General features: G+C 41.9%; 2 protein-coding genes and 1 pseudogene across 5 annotated transcripts in view; 2 read left to right on the forward strand and 1 right to left on the reverse strand.

The window, feature by feature from the left end:
* Positions 1 to 18,173, forward strand: LOC110980029 (carbohydrate sulfotransferase 15-like). The gene is made up of 8 exons (XM_087138199.1): positions 1 to 189; positions 337 to 843; positions 10,858 to 11,116; positions 11,319 to 11,402; positions 12,024 to 12,177; positions 12,639 to 12,801; positions 16,978 to 17,122; positions 17,419 to 18,173. Exons 1-8 carry the CDS (start codon positions 184 to 186, stop codon positions 17,637 to 17,639), a joined length of 1,539 nt encoding a protein of 512 aa, XP_086994325.1. The 5' UTR covers positions 1 to 183; the 3' UTR covers positions 17,640 to 18,173.
* The window catches only part of LOC110980031 (alpha-N-acetylgalactosaminide alpha-2,6-sialyltransferase 6-like), a 10,283-nt gene continuing 5,802 nt past the window's right edge, over positions 18,165 to 22,645 (reverse strand). For all 3 annotated transcript variants that reach the window (XM_087138200.1, XM_087138201.1, XM_022236303.2), the window contains one exon: positions 18,165 to 19,314. In XM_087138200.1, the coding sequence (XP_086994326.1) occupies positions 19,068 to 19,314 (247 nt within the window). In that variant the 3' untranslated portion in view covers positions 18,165 to 19,067. The remainder of the gene's footprint in view (positions 19,315 to 22,645) is intronic.
* The window catches only part of LOC110980032 (uncharacterized), a 2,964-nt pseudogene continuing 570 nt past the window's right edge, over positions 20,252 to 22,645 (forward strand). Inside the window, exons 1-2 of the transcript XR_015425593.1 lie at positions 20,252 to 20,343; positions 20,438 to 21,398. The product of XR_015425593.1 is annotated as an uncharacterized LOC110980032 (transcript). The remainder of the gene's footprint in view (positions 20,344 to 20,437; positions 21,399 to 22,645) is intronic.

Below are 22,645 nucleotides of genomic sequence, written 5' to 3' on the forward strand. Positions count from 1 at the left end.
GATTGCCTACTGAAGTCAAACACTGCCGTGCTGTAATTAAACTGTGTATGCACTCCACATTTCAAGAGAATGGCTTAATCTCCTGAATCTCCTCGATTTGCATTCGCATGACAATCAATTCTTGAATGATCCTGACGCGGTAGGAAATTAAACTTCTGGACTTGGTTAGGACATGAAACCATCATGAAGGTGAGTTTTTAACGTATGTTGGTTTGGGTTGGATAAAGTGCACCCTACACTGTTGTCAAGAGTCGAGAAAAAAGTGCGGCGCCTATTATGAACCTGTGCTAAATATTTAACTGATTCCCCGCTTTTCCCGTGTCTTCATAATTTCAGCTCCAGAAGAATTTCTTCTTTGTAGTGGTTACAGTCTGCGTACTCTTCGGTATAAAAATGCTTTTGGATGACCTCAACATAAGTTCACCCGCTCGACATCAAAAGGCCGTGTTGTTGAAAATAGGAGTCAAAGAGAATGGAAACCCGCGACAAGAATTTCAACGCCAACATGACTTTAGGAATGAGGAGTCCAACGAGGGTGATGTCCGGGTAGCAATAGTTGAGCCTCGCGAGGAACCCTCCGTTCCGCCAACTTACCTAGGCAGCCCCAGTGAAAGCACGCCTCTGGCACGACCAGATATTAACGTGCTTAAGCGTGTTTACACGAGCAAGACACCACTAGAGAACCGGCTCCGTAATAGTTTCCATGATGATGATGTTGCGGAAAAGAAAGGCGGTAAAAACAGCTCCAGCGGCACAAAAGTAATGTCTGAAGACGAAGGCGCACCACGGCTTGGCTCTGCCTCAAGAAATTTGTCGCAGGCTTTGTACAAACTTGCTCCTCAAGTAAGTCAGTTGCTAGTCAAGGGTGGATCCAGGGGCCAACGGGGCCATGTACTCCCCCCCAAAAGAACCTCAACAACTTTTACACACATGTAATGAGAGAAAGACGATTTGTTGGCTCATGTAATACTGCTTCCTTCCCAAAGTCTGTAAAAAGCCCTCAAATGTAAATCATCACCTCGCAGAAAGATGATAAAAGATAACATGAAAATATTGTGATTTTACCCCACCCCTACCAAACTACCCCTCTGGGGCGTATCCAGGTTTTGCCGGGGGGCAATTCGAAAGCGAATACATTAAACATGATGTTGGGGGGAGAAAAATATCAAAGCTTAACTAACGGTCCCAACATACTTGCTTTTATTCCGTGGTATTATTTTCTAAGGGTTTTGTGCAATATTTGATTGAAAAAGCAATAAATGTTTGATACAAAAACATAAAAAAGTAAAAAAAAATCGCTAGGGAGGCAAGTTGTCCCCTGCCCCCCCCCGCTGGATACGTCACTCATCCCCACCCCGACTAGTTGATCTGGATCTGCCCTCGTTGGTAGTACATTATGCTGTACGTGTAGTAATGTTTTATTATCAATGCCTGTATCCTCAGGAACCATTGCTACATAAGCTCATGAACACACCATATGGTCTGATACCTTTAATTAACAAGTGTCACATGACATGGCATGAGGCAGGAGTTACTGATTACTACTACATGTACATGTACAGCTTACAAAGTTGGTGGTAGGCTGGCAGGCCTTAGCGAAGATTAGGTGTCGGTGGTGGTGCTACATTTGTTGATGGTGATTGGTGATGATACAATATTTTGGGGTTCACTGCAACAACAAACATTTAAACATGTACATCTAACTAACTTAGTAACAATTATAAGAAATCCAATAAATCATTTTCCACTGGAAAATAAATACAGGTAGGCCCTGTTTCACCTTTGACCCAAAAGTTTGTGAATCACCAGAGGGCGTCCTAACAGATTACTGGTGAAATACCCTGTTGATCAAATAACTTTCAATCGCGACATACATGCATCAGTAAAAATGTGATGCAAACCTTAGAAGAAGAATCAACAATTTAATAACAACAAAACACTAGCATGTTGCCAAAACATGAACAGGCCGCATTGAATCTGTTCATTTTTCTACACCTTTAAGCGGCAAACCCTAACTTCAAAACACAGGATATGAAATAAAGTGCTGCTTTTTGCAATATGATGGGATCATAAAATACAAGCACTCCGCCCAATTTCCACGTCGCCCCAAACCACTTTGCCCCATTCCCACTTCGCCCTATACCCACTTCGCCCCGTCCTTGCTCGAGGGTGTTACAAGCACAAGCCTCTCCAAAGAATGGTCCAGAGAGGAGTTCCACAAACGGCATGGAGTTATACGTGTTTCTAGAAAACTCTCCCCCATTCACTAAATTAATGTCGACTGCGTTGTCCATGGTGAATTAATGCATATGGTTGGACTAGCATTGGGTTTATTTCTCATCCTTCTCTAGTTTTTTCAAAGCGATAGGCCTACACAATTCTGTGCACATCGTTGTTAATTGTCGATGCATCCAGACAGGTGGGCCGCGGATAAACGTCGGCGCGCCACGGCACGAAATTTTGTACGAGCAAAACAGCCTAAAATAAACTCATGAACACAGAATATACACACATACAAGATACCATGTTCTGAGAATTAACTTGAAGAAATCTTGCAACATCGATGTTTTTTTCGATGCGTGAGGTCACGTACATATACGGTTCCCCTGGGATGAATAGACTGGTTGCCACACTCCATTACGCATTCTTTTGCATGCGTGTGGCGAGGCGGGAACCTATTTGGCCTAAGAGTTGGCCAAAGGTTGGCAATGGGGCGCTTGAGGTACTTATGGCGTTCTCTCACCTCCATCTGTCGAACCTTTCCTGTCCTATCTGGGTAGGCTTGCGTCACTTTGCCCAGCGGCCGCTGTCCACAGGGCTCACCGTCTCCAGCAACTAGCACCAGGTTGTTCACCTCCAGATCTTGCTTAGCCTGGGTCCACTTCTGACATAGCTATAAAAAGTGGTAGGTATCCTCCCTTCCACTGCCTTCAGAACTAGTCTGCGAGGAATTGTGCTTGTCATTACCCGTGCTGACCATAACAATCCATCTACACAAATACTCCAGGTGGGTGCTGGGACTCGGTCTCGACAGAAATTAATGGTTTGGTGTCAATGGCTCCTCGTCTCTGGGGTCCAGGCTGAGCTGGGTAATAAGTGGTCTCGCATTAGCCTCCACTTCAGCAACCACAGTAAGTAGTATCTCATCACACACCATGTGCTCTAGCTTGAAGTACATTCTTCAGGATCTTACAAATGGAACGCACCATACATTCCCAAACACCTCCCATGTGACTTGCTTTTGGGGGCCGGGACTGAACTGCCGTTCGACTGAAGAAAATCTCCGATCTTCTACTGGTTCAGGGATACGATATTCTCGAAGCTCACGCTCCCCACCTGTGAAGTTGGTCCCATTGTCACTTATGATCTTTTCAGGTGCACCTGTCCAACTGATGAGCCGCCAAAGGGTATTTATGAATGCATCTGTGTCAAGTGAGTGAGTAATCTCTATGTGTAAAGCCCTCACTCTGAGGCAGGGGAAAGTGCATCCATATCTTTTGACATGACTGCGCCACTGTTTCACATAAAGTGGACCAAAATAATCCACCCCAACGTATACAAAGGGTGGCTTCTCTGGGGTGTTGACAGCTGGGTGCATTCTCCTCTTACACGGGAAACGCCTTCCAATCACTCGCCTCACGGTACATGCTCCTTTCAGAACCCAAAATAATACCCATCAGCCTTGGTAGGTCATCCAGCCATCGCTTCCATCTCATCATCTCACGTTCCTCTATCTTTTCATCCCAGCCACAGCCCTTGGGACACACATCTTGAAGAAGAATCTTTGCTGGCAGGATGAATGACGCCAAGAAGTACTTGGGTGGGACTCGAACCCAAGACCTCCTGCTTACTAGTGCAGACGCCTTAAACACTCGACCACCGAGCTTGCTGGTGCCAGCCACTGGGATGGGTCAGATCCATTCTGTATCTTTGCAACATGGTTCGCTACAAACGTATGAAACCTGCGACTCATTCGAATATACTGAAGAACTGATGTAGTCTGTCCAACATACTGTCTCTATGATGAGCAGGCACATCTCCCTCTGGATTAGCTGATTCAACTTCACTGCCGGTGTCGGCTGGCTGGTTCGAATCAGATGTTAGCTTGAAATAATTCTTCCAGGAGCAGGAGGTCGTGGGTTTGAGTCCCACCCGAATACGCTTGTGGTTTTTCACAAGCCCTAGGGGGCATACACTGAGCATACAGTGTTAAAATGCACGTCGGGCAGGGCAAAAAATCCTAAATTAATTTACATCAGTGCACCTACCAGATTATTCGTGAAAACTGGTCCTTAAGGGAGCAACTGGTCATTCAGTGACACACCCTTGTACTTGGCACTGTAATCAAATACCACCCCGAGTTTGTCTGGGGTTTGTGGGTGAAACACTGGATGGTTGGGGTAGATACCGTACTGCCTGTCGTACTGTTGCCATTTCTACACCTCTTGGTGGCTGCTCATCAGTGGTAGTCTCAGGTGTGAGACAGGGACGCCTCGATGGAGATGTTTCCCTTGCACACCCTTTCTCAAAGTAGACATCGAGGGTTTTCTTATACTTCTCGTAAAGACTGGGGTCTCGTTGAAGTGGCCTCTTTAATGACTTTACTCTTAACTCAGCAAGAGTGCGGTTGTCTGGCAAACTTGGATTCTGGCAATGCCATGGTAGACTGACCTGGTAGTGACCTTCAACCTTTGTCACTGTTTCTTCCATGATGCTCTTTGCTCGCTTATCTTCTACCAAGTCAGCAGCTTCAACATCAACCATCTGGCCACCGAAGTCTGTCTCTCAGAATTTCTCAACTGCTCGCTGTAGCAAATTGTCTTCATGCAGAATATGATTTACAATGAAACTTGACTGTTTCTTGGTCGAGGTTGTTGGCCCCAGAAGCAAAGACCGGACAGCATAGGGCTCCTTTTACTTACCACGTCTCTTCTCCAGAACCCAGAAAACTTCTCGGACGTCTACTCCTATCAGCAACATAACTTGATTCTCGATGTTCTTGGGAAAGTTGTTTCCATTTAAGTGTGGCTACAGTGTGACGTCTTCTTTCCTGGGGAAGCTGTTCCCAGCAAACACATTGATGTTTTTAGAAGGTGATAGACATGTTATGCCTAATGTTTTCATAGTATTCTACAAAAAAGTTATGGTGACATGGTCTCAGAAACATTTTATTAACATTTTAATGATATTAAGGAATATCGTTGGCGAAACATCTTTCCGATGGGGGTTAGCATGATATTAACACATGAAAATGATGTGTTAATGGCAATATTGTCATTATATTTTGAAATGACGTTATAGCGACTGATCTTAAAAACATTTTAATGACATTTTTATGATTTTTTACGAAAAGTTTGGGCAATGTTTAAATTAAATCATATTGCTATAACACTAAAAAAAAATCAAAAATAAGGTCATATGACCCCATGACATTTGCAATCCGCTGAAGTCAGCACTTCTTGTCTGTTTTCCAAACAACGCACAGTTTCATTCAAATCCTAATTTTACACTGGTTTCTGAAACGAATGAAACCAGTTTTGTCAGAAGTGTAATCTGTCATTCACTCCTGAAATTGAAACGCATATTAATCAATACACAAATAGGTGTACACGTATGTTCACCCATCACTGCCGGTGTATCAATTTAGTTATACATGATCTTGTATGAGATTGTATGGAGCGGCGCATGACAGGGGTAGCCATAATCCGGTCCTGCCTCCTACGATATGGCTTCGAATTTTGATCAAAACAGGCAGCGGTGGAGAGCCGTAGCCAGTGTTCGATACTTGTGCATGCCGTAGTCTCACATGGAGACGCCGCACCGCGTGTTGCCAACATAGAGTACAACATAAACCGTTGAAAATATTTCTTGTAGGGGTTTTCCTGAAGATAAACCCCACATATATATTTGCAATGGACGTTTGTAATGACACACATGGAAAAGCCAAAAGTGCAAAAAGAATTTTTACAGAGATATTGAGCCATTTCATGCAACAGCGTCATTAGAAGTGAGTATCGTTCCTTATCATAAACTGATTTTTATCGACACCATTAAACCCTACTAAATTCTGCACTATTCGAATATCAGCTGGACTTTCGGTTAAGCAAGGTATTGCTGTGACAGAATAAAATCACAGCGAACCTGATTTTTAAGTTTGTGAATCTCGCTTTAAAAAAATTGCAAGCTAATGACCATCAGGATGACTTAGTTAAACGGAGGCTTCACATTTATGTGTTTCACATTCCTGTGAAAACCTCAATTGCAAGAGTATACTGATTTGTTTCACGGGAAGAGAGGAAATAAATAAATTTCCACCTCTCGAAGAAGGCAACTGCATATTTGATAACATAAGATCATTGACTAACAAAATCATCCATCAAACGTCTCGTTTCCATCGCGAAAGCTCACTGGGGTTCCAATGTACCACTCTGAACAATAAGCAAAACTAAGTTGAAAAAGGAAACATACGTGTGTAGCGCCTCGTAAATAAATGGGTTTTTTTCTGCTTCCTATATGCGACAACTCTCTATAATGTAGTCTGTCTTAAGATCGTATTTTATGGTGCTATAACTCTGTCCTCCTTATTCACAGTAAACACCAACAGAAAATTGTGTTGGATGAGCTATACTATTTTGAGCCAATTTGTATCTGTGGAACTTTTAATCATAAACTTCTACAACATATCACTATTGAGCAAAACTGAATTTTTTTATGACAGATGTGACAAATTGCAGCAACGCTTGATAACCAAGCCACTTAGGATCAATATGTAAATTGAAGTCAAAGCAACACAGTAATAGTACATCATAATAATAACACGCAAAACACTGTCATACAACACCGACCAACTGTCACAACGTTCCTGTTAAGTATAGTATTCTGAAATATTCTTTCATGGAATTAAACAGTAAAAACATTTTCATTGCATGCAATTGAAAATGGATATTTTTCAGAATGGTAATTGTGGACTTCTCAAATAATATTTGTGCTATATAATTACATACACAGTAAAAACATATAAATCATAATTCTCCTTAATATATGTAATGAAAATAGTTGAGATGTGTTTGACATTATTTGCTGTACTTACGAATAACAGTTCGTACATATCAGCAAAACATATAATAAACTGAAATGTGAAAACGATGTTTTTCAGTATTATACATGTAGGCCCTGTATCAAAATCCTTGTTGATCAAACCGTTTCGAATATTATTGTGTGATACTTAAACGGCAATCTGTAAACATTATTGATACTTCCGTAGACCCAAACGTCGATGGAATATTAGAAAGTTTGAAATATTTTATATTTGCTCAACGCCCCTTAACTGTAAAATGAGAAAGATTCCAACACATCAAAACATATCAGAAACGAAACGACTATGTTAACATGACTTTTGAGATCAATATGCTTCGTTTATCTCATTTTAAAAATGAGTCTCATACATCCATTTATGTTATAAATAATAATTTATGGTGTTCATTTAACTTATGGAAATGTCAGCAGTTCAGCTAGCTGTGATAATTTATCGTTTTAGCTACAGTTTTACAAGTACATTGTGTGAACATCCTGTCGCGTTCCCTAAATATCAAGTCGATGGTAGCATGGACTTTACAAGTGTCTATGGGATGTGATATTTGGGGTCAACAATTTATTGAGAGGTGGACCGTGGGTTTGGGTGACAGTTAAACTGGATAACTGGTGGAAAAAATCACATCCACTTCAACACCTTAAAATATTCATGTGGTGGTTTCGTCTTTTCAAAGATTTAAAAAATGTTTTAAGAATTTTATTATCACCACATCATATCGTCATAACAGCTTTAAATATCTTTAGCACTGCTATAAAACACGTGAAGATAATATTCTCACTACATTGGGGTACAAATTTGATGACTTCTAAATAATGTCGTGAACATATAACTTTAGCAAATATGTTTTTGCGATAAAACCTGTTTCAAATAATAACAATTAGAGAACATTTAACATGCCAATGATTAACATCAAATTTGGGGCATTTGAATAATGTTATCACAACGTTATTTTCTTTTCTTTTATTTCATTTTGTATAATAATTGTATGCTGTAATAAAATGTAATTTCCAAATGTTTTAGTCACAACATTGGTGCGACCTGCAAATAATGTTGTCGCAGCATCGTATGCTCGCTGAGTTGTCAAATACTGGCAGCTTGTCAACAGTCCACACTTTGGGTATGTCAATTATCTCTTCTCCTTCCAGGTCTTTCACTGTCAGGCTTACTTCGGCACCAGCTGTGCTCATTGTTGACAGTAGTGAGGCTGATTTTCTTTCCACGCTTTTGAAGTCAAGTTGTTCCAGCAACCTTCTGCCACAGAGCGATGTATCACTCCCACTGTCTAAAAGTGCCCATGTCTGAACTTCCTTTACCCTTCCCTTCACTGTGACCAGAACAACTCTTATAGGCACACCCTCTTTGTAGAAGCTGTAGTAACGTTGCATTGACATTTTCATTTTGATTGCCATTTGGCTTACTTGCAGTGTGACTCTTATGCTTGTCCCAGGCCCTGTCTGCAGAACTGGGAATGGACGTCTTGGTACCTTCTTCCTTTGAGCCTTTGTTGTCTCTGTGCGGAGGATGTAACAGCGATTGGTGTTTCCATGTACAGCCCTTGACATTACATGTTGGTTTCAGCATGCACCCTTTAGCCATGTGTGTGGTCGGTAGCAGTTGTCAACTAAGTTGTTGCTTCGAACAAACTTCGGCCTATTGTCATAAGACCTTTGCCGAAATTCTTTGCATTCCTTCAATGTGTGTGATTGAGAACAGCAATGACACAGTGGCACATATACAGTAGTTCCCTCGTTGAGGATGACTCGACTCATTTGCTTTTTCAACAGCGTCAAAACCTTGTGTGGCAAGAGTGGTCACCTTTGCTGGCTTGCCTCAAGCTTGGTTGTGGCATCTTGTCTGCTCGAACATTTTCTCCAATGTTCTGGCCATATACATCTTACTTGCTGTCTTTGATTTCTGTTCGATGAAGTCGGTCATGTGTGAGAACTTTGGCTTGACAGAACCTTAATTGAATCATGATCTGAATTCTTTTATTGAGCCCAAAGACTGAAGGTGTATAAGCAACAGCCGCTGTACCTTGAGGAGGTTGTCAGAACTGTTCCTATATATGTGTTGAGTATCCAATCTGTGACAACCGACGGCTGGCCTAACTTGACATTTTCTCATCTGACGGGCAAGCTCCCACAATGCAGCTCCCTCATTTGGCCTGATTGGTTGTCTATCTGTGACTTTACGGATCAAGGAGTGAGTGATGATGTGTGGCTGACCAAACTGGTCACGAAGAATTTCCCTAAATAATTTGTATCCAGCACTCTCCTCCATCAACAGGCAATTCTCAATACTGTCCCTTGCTTTTCCCTTGCAGAACTGAATATGGTAAGTGAGCCTTACCCTGTCTTCTTGAACCTGGCTAGCAATGTTCACATCAAAATTGTGAATGAATCTGGAGAGTAGTTTGCAGGATCATTACTGAAGGAGAGCAGAGCAGGCTTAGGTGTATTGATGGCCAAAGTCATGGCCTGGACCAACTGTGCAAGACTTGTCGAATCGGCTTCAGCATTGCTCATTGTGGCGTAACTGTTGGTAGATGGAGGTGCATCATATACTGGAGAAGATTCCGGCTCAGAAACTCCCACAGCAGTAGCTGGATCCTGCTCTGGTAACTCTTTCACAGCTTGTTCCTCCGTGCAACCTTCCTCCTCCCTAACTTCATTCTCACAAAACTGCAGTTGCTGCTCGGCTTGCTGTAACTGTTATCAGCCTTCATCTAGCTGCTTCATCCTTTGCTCAAGTCTCAGGCTTTCCTGTGCCAACGTTTGCCTTGAGACGTGCAGCATCTGCTTGGCCTTGGCCTCTTTCCATCTGGAAACTGAACCCACACTGCCCCTTGAGCCTGGCTTTTGAAAGTAGCGAACCGGCTTCTCTAACTGCATCCATGAATCATTGACCAATGGAAAATAAATACAGCTATGCATCTTGCTCATAAATGTTTCGTGGTATTATGTGCAACTTGTCTCGAGTTATCCAACCATAAAATGCACAAAACCTTTCGCGAAACTAGGTCACTGAATATACCCAAAATCCTCTAGATTTGTCATAAGTTTCCACCTTACATAAATCTACAAACTTACGGATTGTGTTGAATCAAATGTGACAAAAATTGGAACTTTGAAACTTTGTTAATTTTTACATTGTTTGAGGGGCAAATTAAGGTACGTGAGAAATACTTTGCGGATCATCAGAATCATGAGGAATTTTCACCTTTGACCTAAAAGTCTGTGCATCATTAGAGGGCGCCCTAACATATTACTGGTGAAATATCCTGTTGATTAAATAACTTTCAATCGCGACGTTCATGCATCAGTAAAAATGTGATGCAAACCTTAAACGAAAAACAGCAAATAACATTTTGCCGCTACTATGCCTTATAAAGGTGCTTTTGACAATGAGTGCACTTTTTAGTGCTAATAATGTTGAACCAATCATCGGCCATTGCGTGACAGAACCTGCTACCTACCTATCGAGTTAGAATCCGCCAACGCAGCTTGTGAAATTGTGTGAGCTGGCCCTCAGATTGTTTTTAGGTTTTTGTCGTAATGACCTTTCCGCACTGAGTCAATGGTATGTTCCTCTCCCGACCAGTCGTAAATAGTATCTGTACATGGAGATTGGCGCGAGCGTGACGCAAAGCTAGCCTGTGGTTTATCAACTGTTTAATAGACCGACCACATGACCGGTAGGAATAGCTGAACTGTCTTATGTGTTTCTGAGTTCATGTTCAAGGCAATGGGATTCTCTAAAACCAGATTTTCGATGGGGTGCCGGAGCAATTTCTCATCAAGTTCAAGAACCCATGCTGGTGGAACAGGCATTCCATTTCTGGTCGACCAGATATGGCCCTAACTGGAACTACCAGTACCCTGCGATGCATGCCATATTTCTTTCTTGCCGGTATGCCCAAGGCAGGTACGACCGACCTCTACGCAAAATTACATGGACATCCGCAGGTGATCAAAACGACTGTAAAGGAACCGCATTGGTGGACACGGCATCGCTTCCGTGGAGGTACAAGCCTTTATTAAAACCTACATCCAGGATTCCCCCCTTTTTTTGTAAAATATCCTTCACTGAAAAATTGGGAACAACAGTTTTACATCGACTTTGGGCTGCTTCGCCAGCAATCCGAATATTTTCTTTCTGAAAAGACCTTTCCGGAGTGTACTGAATTGTTAAATCAAGACCTTATGTTTTGCCCATGTTCGTGTAGTAAGCCTAAAAATGTACCTCAACAAGCAGTCCATCAACATCGCACCAAGGCTTAAAAATGGTCCGGATCCAAACATTATCATCGGTAAGTATTGCATATTTTGAAGGCACGGTTCCAATGTTAACCCTAATCTGTTTGCCCCACTTCCGCAAAACGTATAGGCCCGTTTGTCTTTTTATTATCCTGAAATTTCAATATGCTAATTGGACAAAATGTTTCCAAGGCATTTTTGTTGGCGGCAAGGGCCATTGGAAATGTACAGGGGTGCTATTTTGATCATTTTCTCTCAGGTTTTCATGATAAGAAGAAGAATCATGGAATGTCTCAATGCGCTTATTATCATTTTTTCTGCACTTGTTCATTTTTTCTTCAGAAATCCCCATTAAATCGTTTTTGCTATTAGTTTCTAATCAAATCAGGATTTTTTTCTGTAAAAAGACACAATCGTGATTTTCCCTGTGTGTATACACGACATTAAGCGTGAAAAATCCCGCCTAGATTACAAACTATAACAAAACGATCCAATAGGATTTTCTGAGGAGAAAAAAATAAAGCCAGAAAACCTGAGTGAAAATGATCAAAATCACACCCCCGTACATTTTCAAAGGCCCTTGCCGCCAAGGCCATTTGTGGGCATGTGTGCAGAATTAGGAATTTATTAGTGAAAGGTTAATTGACATCCCTTCTTTGTCTCTTCCTCAACAGGAGATTCGTCGGCTTCAACCCTCTGGGATATCATAGAATGGCGGCGTCTGTCCCACACATCGGACATACAGCCACCGCACATTCTGTCTGAAATAATTGGAACGATCCTCCCAGATGCTCGGTTTATAGTGATACTCAGAGACCCTGTTGATCGGTAAGTAAGCATGTTTGAAAAATGGAGCAGATGTTCATAGGGCTTTATATTTTTGGCTGAAGCAGAAAATTATATCTGCCAAATATGACTTTGTTAAGGCTGCATAATTTCATAAAACTGTCATGGTGCAGTAGTTAATCGGAGGAACAGAAAAAATAGGAAACTAGTTATTCGGCGAATTCTTTGGGAAAATTTTACCACACAGCTACCTCTATGGGCCAATATCAGATACCTAGAAGAACACAGGTCAGGTGCCTGTCAGTTCAGATAAGAAATACAGATTGTCTTATCTGAACCTGTTTTGCTCCGATGTGAATGTTTCAGTGTAGCGGGTCTGTGAAATAGGCTCTATACAGATGGTTATCTTTTTAGGACCTACCATTATAAAAAAGTGATGTAATGTAAAATGTAAATAACAAAAGATATAAAGTTTCCTTTTTGCCTATGTCTCTGGCCGCTAGGTTGTATTCAGACTTCAATTACTTTAATAGCTACGACTATCACAAAGGCCCATCGATTTTCCATGACTATGTCATGAAGTTCATTGCCAAGTTCCAGTCCTGCCTTAGGAAACCCTTGGATTATCGCACCTGCACTTACGCTCTTCAGAATGAAACTCGTACGGTAAGATTGTTAAATCTACTACTCCTCAGCATTGTAGTATGATACAATTATTTCTCTTTTCTTCCATATTTGTCTTGGTGCTGTTTGTGAGGATGCCCTATTACGTGTGAATACCCGCCCTCTTGAGTTACCGCTCTATTTCGTGTAATTGTGCACGCATGCGCTCAAATGGCTTTGGCGGCAAAGGCCATTGAAAATGTACAGGAGGATGTGACTTTCATCATTTCCTCAGGTTTTCTGCCTATGTTCATTTTTTCTTCAGAAAATTCCATGAAATCGTTTTTGCTATTAGTTTCTAATCTAAGCGGCATTTTAGTGCTCCGTAATGTACCGATCGTGATTTTTCCTGTGCGCACGAGATTAAGAGTGAAAAATCCCGCTTAGATTACAAACTATAGCAAAAACGATTTAATGGGATTTTCTGGGGGAATAACTGAACAAAGCCAAAAAACCTGAGAGAAAGTGATCAAAATCGCACCCCTGTACATTTTCAATGGCCCCTGCCGCCAAGGCCATTTGTGCGTATGCGTGCATAATTATGATTTATAAGTGAAAGGTCTATTACCTGCTACCAGTCCCTCAATTCGGAGGACGTCTGTAAGACGTCTGGAGACTAGACTGTGTACATGACGGGAACCAGTCTACAATCTTTTTTTGTTTTCTTCTTTTGTAAAGGGTCCGATTTACAGGTACATGTACCCACCCGCCATTAGTAAACGAGGCTCTTAAAGCAAAATCCTATAGTACTAAACGAAAACGCAGAAGTAACCACCATCGATTCCAGGAATTGACGTGAGCATAGTTGCCGCAACCAGCAGAAGGCTTTACAGACGCCTTTCCATATGCGTATCAACACCTCTGACAATCGCTCCCCGACGGCCGAACGCAACACACACAAGTGATACGTTAATGGCGTTGATTTCGTGTCTGTGAAAGTTAGTGAAACGCATGAACGCATCGTGCACGCAACGCATATTTGCTATGATATGGAAAAACGCCTTAACGCTGCAAACTTGGCCATGAAATAAATTGACCTTTCAAAATATCTTTTCAATTGGAAACAAACCTCACAAAACAGGGCAAATTCAAACTCTTTACAGCATACCCACTATTTCACGCGCGCGAGCGCGACTGGTTTTTCCCCCTCGTTCAGTATCTACGACCCAACATGTGTAAGGCCAAGGCTGTACGCTGTGCTACTGCAGCAGCTGTGCCGAACTCAAATGATCCAATGTTGTAAAGTTCGGCACGGCAATAGCACGGCGTTTAGCGCGATTCGGCTCGACAAGCCCTTTAGCTCGATAGGGTATGCCGTGCTGTGGCCCGTTTCAAACGTTTTCCTCGATTTTGTTGTATTCGACAAGGCATAACACGACGTTTTAAACGGGCGTAAGTTCGACGTTTAGCGTAACTGTCGCGTTGTTGCCGCCGTACTCTTGCCACACTCATTCGAATTGAGTTCGGCACGGCAGTGGCATAGCGTCTAGTCTTGGCCTTAACACCGCTTACGTAAATCTAAAGACCATGTTATATTACTACGTCGTGTGCCTGGAAGAAGGGCATGAGCGGTTACGCCCTTTTGCCGGGAAGCATGATCACTGCCAAAAAAAAAACTTTTTCCAGTAAAGGAGGTATTTTTGCAACTGTTTTATTTTAATGAAATATTCGAATTTTTTTGCAAAAAATTTTTTAATGTTTTTTAAGTTGTTCAAAGGTAGCTTTTTGTACTTCCAGCATGCTTCGTGATATAATACCTGCATTTTGCGGTAAATCAGGGTGTTCTGTTCAGGCCTCTGTACAGTGCGTGGTGAGAGTTGTTGCACTGCGCGGTAAGAGTTCATGCACTGAGCGATGAGAGTTGTTTGGCAGCGCAATGAGTGTTGTTCAGCGGCGCAGTAAGGCTGAGTTGGGGTGGCTTGTTCTCGTGTGTTCACGAACAGCTCGATTGGTTGTTCGGCCGCTCGAACGCCGGGAACGTACAACCGGTTATCGGTACTAGTTATTTGTAGCTGCAAGCAACATGGCGTCGTCCTTGTGCATTCTTCGAAAGTTAATGTTTGGATAATTGGGTTAACTTCTTTTCCATTAAAAATCATTTCTGTCATGGAAAATTAGCGTTAATTTTAGAAAGTTTCCATTGTTTCCAGCTTTTAATCCATCTCGATAGTTTTTGCAGCTTTTCAAAAATCAAATTTCACGAGTTTTTCCGTGTGTTCGTGTAAAACCCTGACGAGGAGGTGGTGTGTGAACCTATTCCAAGAACAGTGTTTTTGGTTCATGTTCCCGGCGTTCGAGTGCGATAACACGAAACTCGTGTCAAGAACAGGCCGCCCGAACTCGACCAAGGTGTTGTTAATTAGGTTGCACTACACTAATACGCGCCCATAGATAACCTCGCAAAATCCAAGAGAAATTGCGCCGTCCAGTGACGCTCAGGAAACTTATGGCGTCGTTGTTTTACTGGAAATTCCAAAAATATGACCATTGGGATAATTTTTTTTTAATTCCAAGAGGTTTTTGTCTGGAATTTATATGTATATATATATATACAGAGGGAGAGGGGAGAAATTAAACACATAAAATACAAAAACTCAGGATAAGTTGTGATATGAACCTAAAAATTAACTTTGAATGAACTTAAACGCACTTTTGATCTTTAAATTTTTCCTTTCGTGCCTTTTTTAAATTCCAGTTTCTACTAAAAGACTACCCCAAAATAGTTTCGTTACATTTAATGTGTGCGGGAATACACCGTGTCACCCGATTGTGATGTAGTTGAGATGTACGGAAGTGAGAGATCAATTTCAGGAAAGATATTTCCCTACAGGTCAGGCAGCTTTCAATTTCTTTGAATTAATATGCTTAGTGAAATAGTTTACAAAGGCATTTTCTGAGGTGATTTTTAATTAAAGAAAACGGAAGAAAAAATTCAAGTTCTGTTTATGGAAATAAATTTGTTTACGAAATTTCTGCACATTAATTTCCCTACCCAAGGATTCCAGAAGCGGATTACTTTCAGGGATCAACTTCAAAGCTATATTAAAATGGACTTGATGACCTCTTATGGTTGCACTACACCAAATACGCGACCATTGAAAACAGTGCAAAGTCAGACCGAAATAGCGCCGCCTGTTGACTCTCGGGAAGGGATTGGCCTCCCTTTTTTTCACTGCAAATTCAAGATTACGGCCACAAGATCACTTCTCGTTTCAATTTTATTGGGGTTAGCCAAGAAAACATTTTTACACGCCTTTCCCCGTAGATACTCTCCGAACAGTAGTAAAACTGTGCGCTCAACTCTGAAGCCACCCACCTCTATCCCAACATTGATGGGCCCGCAATTCGGGGCTTTTTGTGGAAGAAATGCCCAAACTAGAAACTACCACTGCTAAATTCGGATTTATAGAAATACTTCTATAATCCCTCCTGATTATGACATGTCTTATTGTAAAAACCCCGTCGGATCACAGGATATTAATGAAAACGCGAGTACAAATACAACGATTTGGTGGAATGCACCCTTATAATCATTCCCAAAAAGCACAAAATTAATGCCATTAGATTAGCCAAATAACACTCACCGCACAGTGAAACAAGTCCTATTGCGCAGTGCCAAACAACTGTCATTAAGCAGTGCCAAACAGGTCTCATTGCGAGTACCAAACAAGTCTCATTGCGCAGTGCCAAACAACTCTCATTGCGCAGCGCCAAACAACTCTCATTGCGCAGCGCCAAACAACTCTCATTGCGCAGTGCCAAACAACTCTCATTGCGCAATACCAAACAACTCTCATTGCGCAGTGCCAAACATCTCTTATCGCGCAGTGCCAAACAACTCTCGCCGTGCAGTATAATGTGGCCTGAATAGAACATCATAGTAATTGCCTCGTTTATTAATGGCAGTGGGTCATTTTGAAGCAAGATATGGGACGGAGAGAACCCCCCGCCTTTGTGTTGGTCATTGTTTGATGGGAATCTCAGGAATTCTTTACAGACTTCTGGGGAGATGTATTAGGTAACAATAGTCTAGAGTGTGTATAGGGATAGGACAGGTAAGGGGGTACCCCTCCGTCCCATATCTTGCCTGGTATACAGCGGGTTGTCTCATCGAGTCCCCTTGTGAAGTAATGTGACAAGGTGCATACATTGCTAAAGGCAATCATAATCTTGTTCCAGAGAATGAGCCTCGGCATGTACTCAATTTATCTTCGTGATTGGCTGAAAGTTTTCCCATCTGACCAGTTCAAGGTTCTCCGATTGGAGGATTGGCACGCCAACTGCACTAGCATACTTCCCAAATTGTATGACTTTCTACAGTTGAGTAAGTGAAAAATAACGACAATATCTATTACTGAAATAAAATTACTTTGTTGCTAATAAAACGATTGCATAGTTAATTAAGCGAATATAGAAGTGTGCGTCCATGTCGCATGATTAATTATTCAGCGATCACGTTTCGAGAAATTGTCTTCATAAGGGAAAGGCTTCCTCATAAATTATAAACTACGAGAATCTCTGGGAGACTTAAGCCATGTATATTACGACCCGTATACGAGGCCAAAATAGAAGTACACTGTAAAACATCACAGGACGCTCTCAATGTTATTGCTTACACAGGGAGACTTGATAATTTAGAGATAGCGAGAATATGCAGTCAAAGGTCCTCCAACGTCAACCGGAGACAAATTAAACCAATGCTTCAGAAAACCAGGCAGATACTGACCGATTTCTATCAGCCATCGAAAATCGATCTGGCAAATCTGTTACGAGATGACAGATATCTTTGGAATGACCGCATACGAGGAGTCCATCTATCCACTTTGCAAGCTGAGTTTTGAAGGAGACATGTAACAGGATTTCTATGACTTGAATACGGCTGGGAAACTTTCTTGTCCTGTTACTTCTGACTTCCCATCTCCTTTGGGGCAGTAAAAAGGGAAAAAGTCAATATGTCGGTTTTTGTGAATGAAACTTTCCATATTCATGAACTAAAACGTGATGTCAACCAAGGCAGAATAGTAGTAGCTCTCAAGTAGCTCTGTGTTCAAATGATAAAAGTTTTCTACATTTTCCTGGATTAAGTTCCACTTTTTTATCGTAAAGGAGCTTGTTTAGAAAATAGTTATGGCCAATAAAAATTTTGTCGGGGTAATTGTAAAGGACGAATTTTGTATTCATAAATTCTCTTTGAGTTGTGCCTTGTGCGACAAAAGAAAAATAACGCCTACCAAAATATACTGATCAAAGTATGTTCTAAGAATGCAACATTCGCCGCCTTCTTATCACTTTTGATGAAAAGAAGTATGTACATTTCGTTTGCGTTGTTGTAACACATACATGTAATGATGTGCATTAAAACCAAATTGAGCTAAGTGTCCACTGCATGTTTCCTTTAATGCAATTCATCTGGTGAATGCCCTCATATACATAACAACATTGATTTCATATTAATTATTGTCCAAAGAAATGTACATCACATGGCGTTGAACTTGTAATGTTACGGCTGACTTTTCCGAATGAGTTGCTACAGTTTTAATGGACTTTATTAAGTATAACTTCGATCACACTCAAACGGACACAGTTCGGGAAAGGATATTTTCTTTCCTCTCTTCCTCACCAGCGTATGGTCATCTTTGCTTGAGGCATTTCGTGATCACGAACATCTTTACCAAACTTATGATTTTTCAAAACTTGTAGTTCCATAGTTAATAAAAGCATTTTTACTTTCCTAGGAGCGCATACCATCAACTACCACATAAATTCAGCGGTGCGTTTTAGGTTAAACTTTACTATTACGCTGCAAAAAGGAAGCGAGCTATTTTACAGAATTCAATAGAAAAAAATTAAGCAAATACTTCAGACTTATAGATATTTTATAAAATATATACATTTACCATAATTTGTTGTAAATAAACTTTACATTCCACATGAGTAATTAGCGTAGACTTGGGACGTCAGTTTTGTGTACACAAAAATAAAAGCAAAAGTACCAAAACAGCATTTGAGTGCGCTCAGGACCATAAAAAGTCAAACTTTCTTGAATGCCTGAATAGGGTTTGAAGTTGGCGTGATGACTGATTTTTGGAATCCTGACATCTGTTCGTTGCGTGTCGTTGATTTAGCACGGATTTCATATAGTTTTAGGGCTATGCAGGTTTTAGGCACTTGCTTTTTTTCTTTTTTTCCCCATTCAGCACACCATTCAAGGTCTCTATTTCAATCTCCTATTTCAACGGGTGGGAAAGCCTTCAACTTTGCCGGAAACGTCACATGTTTCTGTTGGCGGTGTTAAGAAATGGGGTATCAAGTTCGGCTAACACTTTGTCCCTGTTCAGTTTCCAGTCTGGATAGCGGAATGAGATGTTGTACCGGAGAGCCCAGCGAGCAAAGATGGCCTTCTCAGTCATAAAGCGGTGCCCACCACCCCTATCGGTCTCTGCCCGGCGGTAGGTTGAGCACTCGCGGCCGTTGTTGCTGTAGTAATGATAACGAAAGTCCCTTCTAGGGTTGTTCCTGTCAAAAATAGAGATGGACAGAACATTTTTGTCGAGTGGACACCCTCCCAACATTTTTCGTACAAACGTAACAAGGTCGTTAGGTGAGAATGTGTACCAACACAAAATTATATTCGTGAATAATGAGGAAGAGTACCGCAATTGGAATATTTTGTTGGGCCTATATAGTTTAGAGCGATTTCAGATCTTGAGGTGGTGGAAACTATTTACTGAAGTTGTGTTGTCTTGCCATCAGTCATCACCTTCTGGTTACTTTAAATCTCTATTCACAGAAAGGCATTCAGAGTTATCTTTTAAACAAATTGTATGAACATTCGTAGTTGCAAGAGGCTGTTCAAGATTTGACTGTTTTTTTTCATGGGCTTTTCGAATTCACCATAAAACTGATCAATATTATAATAAATTTACAGGCAATGGTATTACTGACATATATGATGTGATAGCGCAAGCCACAATCGTCATCTTTTCGTCAGCTCCTTGGTAATTGGATGAAGAATCTCTTCGATAATAGATGTGCTATTGTTAATAATCTTAACTACGACACTGTCAAGAGGCCTTTTATATTTGTAATTTGAGAGCAATGTAAGATCTTGCATCCGTGACAAGTCATTGTTTTACTACGGTTGTTTTGCCTTACCTTGGTAATGATTTCGTATGGTATCTTTCCCACCTACCGATTTCTAATTCTACGCATTCTTTACCTCCATTCAGAATCACGTGAGATTGTATTGTCTGGAATTTAGGCTAAGCCACATTTCAAAGAAAGGAATGCTATCTGCGCGCATATAAGGGCCACCACGCCCAAGCAAGTGTCGGTGTATTTCTGGTGTTTCACAAGAAGTATCGCCACTGTTATCGCGCATTTGGACCACGTTGTGGCCATCTTTTTACAATGACGGACAAAAATGATGGTTACTGCTTTACTTAATGCAGAAATGGCTGAACTAACCCAAACTGCGGTGCCGAAGCAGAAGCGCAAACCCACGTCCTCACGCAAGCGCAAGGTAACTGTAGATGAACCTGATTTGTGCGACACGGTACACAATTTGCAGCACACACTAGCGAGTCTTACCGAAGCTTTTGCCCAAACGAGGCGCGTCTGCTTCTCATGGCCATCCGAGTGCCAACAACCTCGGCGGTGACATTCTGAACACAGCGGCGCTACTACCGGCTCGGCCTGAGCCTGAAAATGTTGAGCAACCAGGGGCCGATGCTGTCGCACCTGAAAGGGGTGAATATTACTCTGATGACGAGGTTGATAACCTGTTGAATCTTAATGCAGCCCAAACTGAGGGCACTAACATTGAGGATGATGATCTCCTCTCTGAAATGGCCGCACTCGTTGACAGTGATACTAAAGAGGGCCCTCCTATCAATGAGCAGTTGGCTAAAACGATCAACTCTTTGGCACGGGGTAAAACACAGCCAGAGAAACTAACTAAAAAAATATTAAGTTGTATGATCGGCCAAAAAACTGCGAGAACCTTGCTTTGACCAAGGTGAATCCGGAAATTTGGGCCTTTCTAAAGCAAGCCACGAGAACGAGGGAGGGGAAATTCCAAAAGATACAACAGACCCTCGTGTGTGCGTCAATCGCGACTTCTAAGACGGCAGACCACCTGCTTCGGATGCGAAACGCAAAGACCGTGGCAGGAAATGTTCTCGATACTGCAGGACTTAGTAAGGGCCTAATTGACGCGGTGGTTATAATGGGTCATGCCACGGCGCTTCTCAATTTGCGCAGACGTGACTTTATTAGGCCGGACCTGAGCGCCCGTTACGCACCGCTGTGCTCTTCCCAGGTACCGGTTACTGACCTCCTGTTTGGCAATGATCTTGTCCAGTCGTGGTAAGCAATACAAGAAACGAATAAGATCAGTTCCCGGGTTTACGGTGCCGAATTTAGCTGGTGGTCTTGGACTAGGTATCGTGGTCGTCAACAACGACAGCCTTACTACAGGAGAGGCAATCTTACAGCCAACTTTGGCTACCAGAGACGAGTGCGTCAGAATAACGGTGTGAACCATGACAAGTTTACAGCAACGGCAGTTGCCAACACACAGAACCCTGTTGAAAAAGGGAGTAAGTACGCTAACTGTAATGTAATGCAGATTGCAGGTAGACTGCGCCATTTGTTTCTAACTGGAAAGCCATTACTTCGGACACATGGGTGCTGGACACCGTATCTCATTGTCATGTTGTATTTACCGAAACCCCGTATAAGCCCTGCCCTCCTAAACCTGTTCAATTTTCTGAATCCATGTCCAGCGTGGTAGACGAGGAAATCAGAGCGCTATTATTCAGTGTTCTCGCCGTAAGGGCCAATTCGTATCTACCATCTTTCTTAGACCAAAGAAAGATGGGTCTATGCGTACAATCATTAACCTGAAAGGCCTCAATGAATTCATTGCATACCATCATTTCCAGATGGAAACCTTTTAGTATGCCCTGACACTCGTTCGCCCTGATTGTTACCTGGCATCCTTGGACCTTAAGGATGCCTATTTCACAATACCCACAGCATGGGAAGATCAAAAGTACTTGAGATTCCAATGGCGACAAAAATTGTGGCAGTTTACCTGCTTATGTTTCGGGCTCACGAGTGCCCCTCGTATTTTGACAAAGGTCATGAAACCTGCAGTTGTTCACTCGGCAATTTGGGCCATGTCTCTGCCAACTACATCGAGGATTGACTACTCATTGGCGACACTGTAAAGGTGAATGCGAACAGAATATCCTCGCCCGATGTCGACTTACGTCTTCTTTAGGGTTTGTTATCAATGAGAAGGAATCTTGCCTCAACCCTACACATGAAGTGCAGTTCCTAAGGTTCATAAAAAATTCAACTCGTATGACTGTTCGTCTTCCTACCAAAAAGATTTAGCCAATTGTAACTTTATGCCGCTCCTTAGCCGGCCAAACACAACTGACTGTTCATTTTGTGGCTCTGGTCATTGGGGAGTTGGTCTCTTGCTTTCCAGCAGTACCCCTAGGTCCACTTTTTAGAGGAATCTGGAAATTTGCAAAGATGCTGCACTCAAAGCAAATGGGGGCAATTTTCAAGCAAAATTATCTTTGACAACTGAAGCTCAAACCGAGTTATAGTGGTGGATCTCAAATTTGCTCACGGCATCTCGCCCTATATCACCGAAAGCAACCAGTTTACAGTTACAAGCCGATGCATCCAGCAAAGGTTGGGGGGCCTATTGTCCCGAAGTTGATCTGAAAACTAACGGACATTGGACCAATAATAAGTCCGAGTTGCATATTAATTACCTTGAGCTGCTGGCAGCTGTCTATGGCCTTTCCTCGCTTGTTTAGCATTTGAA

Source organism: Acanthaster planci, linkage group LG06, assembly GCF_054643075.1.
Source record: "Acanthaster planci isolate LZ-2023a linkage group LG06, COTS_SCS, whole genome shotgun sequence".
Lineage (NCBI taxonomy): Eukaryota > Metazoa > Echinodermata > Asteroidea > Valvatida > Acanthasteridae > Acanthaster > Acanthaster planci.